Consider the following 4,270-nt stretch of genomic DNA (forward strand, 5'->3'; position numbering starts at 1 on the left):
CACGATTGTCCGGGACATGAGTAGTGTTAGAGCCAACATTGGGGTCAGGAGACTCACCAACCTCCTCCTCCAATTGTTGATGTTCCTGTTCACCCCCTGCATGCAAGAAGGGTGCACCCAACTCGACTGAAATGTTGATGGACTCTACGTCAAGCGGTGGTTCATTCAGATCAATCATCATGAACAATCAACCTGCAACAAATTGTGTGTTAGCCCACCACAAAAGCATGCATGGCCTTTTTGAACAAACTAGTTGTAGAATATAAAGGAGCAACTATAAACACTTGTTTGGGCAACTATAAAGTTAAACAGAGGCAATTTATATCTTCTTTTTTCTCAAAAGTTTCCTGTTTCTTCTTGTTTTCTTATATGTGTTATGTTTCTACCAGTATGACACACATATACAGCAGCAAAGATTTGTTTTTACACGACATGCGCTGATTCATTTGTGCCTTTTTTTCAGCAGCAGATTACAACTTTTGATGATGGGAAAGAAACAATGTGCATATCTGACGGAGAGCTTACCAGGAATAGGAGGCCTATCATTTGGTGTAGTTTATGTCTTTTTTATTTTTTTACTGAGACCATATGGAATGTAGCAAAGTATCTTAGTGTGGGATTGTTCGAATCTGTTTTATGACGCGACCTTTGTTTTGTGCGTTTGTTGTTTGTGTCTTCTTTTTAGCGAGAACCATACTCATATGGCAAAAATTGTGTGTTAACGCATGCAAGTTAATACTTTCTACGTCTATCTATAACTTGAGTTTTTATGTTCTTGATAGTTCATGCTTTAATGCACAGGGAAGTTGCATGTGTTTTAGTACTAGAGTTGCCATGTTCTCACATCTGGTAGAGGCAACTCTAGAATTTCTGAACAGCTACGGTTGCATAGCTCTTTTTTTACCAGAGTTGCTTAAAAATGAATATAGTTGCTTCAGTTAATTGTTCAAGTTGTCAGGTTACTTTTCCTGATCAGGGTTGCTCATGAACCCCAAGCATCTTATAATAGGATAGGAAAGAAAGCCAAGCAGGTTTCAATGCATACCATATAGAGAAATTATGTTTTCGTGTTGCAATGCAACTGCAAAACGCAATGGTCCTGCATTTTCTTTCCCACTAGAGTTGCTCTATTTTTGTACTGGTGTTGCTTTTTTGTATCATAATAGTTGCTCAAGATGCGTACTGGTGTTGCCACTATAGTTGCTTTTTTCACCAGATCAAAAGAACGAACTAAAAACTGGACTAGTTGACGTTCAAGCAGGGAAAGGCAGGGGTGGTTGAGTAGGGAAGAGAGAGGAGTCGGGTAGAGGTGGTGCTTACCTTTTTAGGGGCAGGTAGGTCTGATTTTTTTCTCTCCAGATCTGATTTTTGGAGCAAGGAGGAGGAAGGAGGTGTTCCCGCGTCGGCTTCGTTCGATCTTGTTTAGACGAGGAAAGGCGGGAGCAAGGAGGAAGAAGGGGACCCATGCGTGGGCTTGTCCTTCAAGGAAAAGGAGGAGGGGGTTGCGTGAGGCGTCCGCAAGGGGGAGCGTGGGCGGGGGTGCAGGGAGGGGGTGGGGACCGAAGCCTGGGGACAACGGGTACGAGGAAGCGGGAGCCAGGGGGGGACCAGGTGTGATCGGGGCGCGCGTGATCCACCCGTGATTCGCGCGGGCTTGGATTGGTCGGTTTCACGTGCGCGGTGCTGCTTTCCGTTTCTGGCTGTCTGGTCGCGCGCGCGGGCGGCTCCTTCCTTTTTTGGGAGAGCGCTCGGGGCTGCGCTCGGGCGCCCGTGCGCCCGCGAGCCACGTCCATCGTTAATTGATGATTACTCTATAAAACTGACCGCGTAAACTGAAAGGGGTTTACCGCGAAATTCCTACCGTCCTGGGCTCCGCTTACTAAGCTCCCTCGCTGCTTGCACTGGTCAACCGAGCCACCCCAGGAGCAACACCAGCACACCACCATGGCTGGCTGCAACGCAAGAATCCGTATCTTGCTCGTACTATACGGCGCCTCCTACCTCGCGCCCAACGCCGCCGCACTCTCCGTCAACTGCAGCGGCCCGGATCATCGCCGCGAGGCGATCTCTCGCCATGATACGTCCCTTGCAGGTAACACCACCATAGGCATGTTCAGTGTCCTCGCATTGGGTTGGTGCTCTAGCAGTAGCAGGGCGCTGCCTTACATCCCCTCCGTCGACCCAGCAGTTACCCTCCGCGGTTCAACCGTCACCAGGCATGTAATCCCCACCACCACTGATGTTGATTCAAGTTTTGACGGCCCCGTGATGGCGAAATGGGAAGGAGAACATTTTAACTGCAGCGGCAGGTTTTTGTCTAGTCTCCTTTTCGCGTTCGAAGAACAACAAATTGCAACTGTGGCAAGAAATTACTCTGGTGGTTCTGCTGGAAGTTTGGGACTTCCTAACATTACATGTTACACATATTTCGTCCACCGGAATTTAACCGCGCCTCAGCCGCCGTACCCCTTTGGCCTCACTGACGAAGCTATGGCGCGAAGATTGTTGTCCGGTACACATGGCCGGAGAGCGACGAGGAAACAGCAGGCAGCAGCACACGGGAAGGTCGCATCGTCGCGGCTGAAGCAAGCAGCTGTCGCCGTTTCGGCTTTAGTCGGGTTGGTTTGCGCCGTGGCAGCCCTTCTGCGCTGCTGCATGCGTAGGAACAGGCCGCGGCAGAGCGCAGCGTCCATCGAACTGGAAGACGACGAGCACATCATAACCGAACTTGAGCTCTGGCAAGGGATGGGACCTAGGCGGTTCTGCCACACCGAGCTTGCCGCCGCAACGGACAACTTCGCCGAGGAGAGGAAGATAGGGAGAGGGGGGTTCGGTTCGGTGTATAGGGGCTACTTGAGTGACCAAGACCGTCATGTGGCCATCAAGACGCTCTCACAGGAGCTGTCGGTGCAGGGGCTCCGGGAGTTTCAGGCAGAGGTCGCCATCATGAGCCAGCTTAGGCACCGCAACATAGTCCAGCTCGTGGGCTGGTGCCGTCGTCGGAGAGGAGGACTGGCGCTCGTCTACGAGCTCGTGGACGGAGGCAGCCTCGACACCCATCTCTACAATCCCGACAGATGCTTAACTTTGTCGGAGAGGTAGATCTCCTTCCGCGTAGACCAAACTTGATCTAAAAATTCAAGGCTGACACCCAAACTCTGCCCTCGCCACCATCACTGCAGGTACAATATCGCGCTCGGCCTGGGCTCCGCCCTGCGGTACCTCCACACGGACTGCCACCAGTGCGTCGTGCACGGCGACATCAAGCCCGCGAACGTGATGCTCGAGGCATCAGGCAGCGCTAAGCTCGGCGACTTCGGGCCCGCGAGGCTCGTCGACCACGGAGCCGAGCCACGGACGACGCAGGTCGTCGCGGGGACCCTCGGGTACATCGACCCAGAGTTCGTCAGCAGCCGCCGGCCGAGGGCCGAGTCCGACGTGTACAGCTTCGGCGTCGTGCTCCTCGAGATCGCCTGTGGCAGGCGGCCCGCGTCGAGGCGAACCGGCCAGGCCTCGGCGGCGCTGCTGACCTCGGTCCGCGACTTGTACCACCGGAACCTGATCGTGGACGCGGCGGACCGGAGCCTGGCGAGTTTGACAAGCTGCAGATGGAGCGTCTGCTCGTGACGGGGCTTTGGTGCGCGCACCACGACCGGTTGCAGCGGCCGTCCGTTACGCAGGCTATGGATGTGCTACGGTCCGAAGACGCCAGGTTGCCGGTGCTTGTAGCGATAGCGATGCCTGGTTCCGGGGAGATTCGATCGTTGGAGGGGCAGGCTTATGGCGATGTGTCTGACGACAACTCTGGTTACTTGAATGAATCAACTGAAACTGCGTACCTTACTAGCGAGGAGTGAGCTTATCTTTAGTCCCGGCAGGACAAGTATCGATACATCCACAAATGTAGTGCTCCAGGTTAGATTGTCATTGTCACTTGCATGTCCACGGTCACCTTGGTGCAGTATTGGATAAATGGTTCGCCGTTTTATTAAACATTATCCTCTACTTTTCGGTTTTTCGCGCTTAACTATTTGAGTTTTCAATATTTATCCTCCAATAAAGGAGGGGAAATGATTGGGATCACCCAACAGAACACCATCTCGGTGGCCGTTGGATCAGATTTGAATGAGATGGCTAGAAGCACATATTACCTAGACTTGTTTTTGCAACTGAGTGGTTGTTGCGATTTCTCTCACCGGAACAACTGGTGTGTTGTGGGATTTGAATTTTGATCCCCTCGAGAGCAGCCACCACCCGTGCTCCTCCAAAG

General features: G+C 52.3%; 1 protein-coding gene across 1 annotated transcript; it reads left to right on the forward strand.

Annotated features, from left to right (window-relative positions):
- Positions 1 to 1,944: 1,944 nt before the first annotated feature.
- LOC123125800 (L-type lectin-domain containing receptor kinase IX.1-like) lies at positions 1,945 to 3,857 on the forward strand. Its single transcript, XM_044546253.1, has 3 exons — positions 1,945 to 3,098; positions 3,183 to 3,438; positions 3,483 to 3,857. Exons 1-3 carry the CDS (start codon positions 1,945 to 1,947, stop codon positions 3,855 to 3,857), a joined length of 1,785 nt encoding a protein of 594 aa, XP_044402188.1.
- Positions 3,858 to 4,270: the final 413 nt, after the last annotated feature.

Source organism: Triticum aestivum, chromosome 5D (genome assembly GCF_018294505.1).
Source record: "Triticum aestivum cultivar Chinese Spring chromosome 5D, IWGSC CS RefSeq v2.1, whole genome shotgun sequence".
Classification (NCBI taxonomy): domain Eukaryota; kingdom Viridiplantae; phylum Streptophyta; class Magnoliopsida; order Poales; family Poaceae; genus Triticum; species Triticum aestivum.

Coding starts and splice junctions, on each gene's coding strand:
- LOC123125800 (XM_044546253.1), top strand. CDS start 1,945: ATGGCTGGCTGCAACGCAAGAATCCGTATCTTGCTCGTACTATACGGC. Junction 3,099..3,182: donor TGCTTAACTTTGTCGGAGAG/GTAGATCTCCTT, acceptor CCATCACTGCAG/GTACAATATCGCGCTCGGCC. Junction 3,439..3,482: donor GGCCGAGGGCCGAGTCCGAC/GTGTACAGCTTC, acceptor CGCCTGTGGCAG/GCGGCCCGCGTCGAGGCGAA.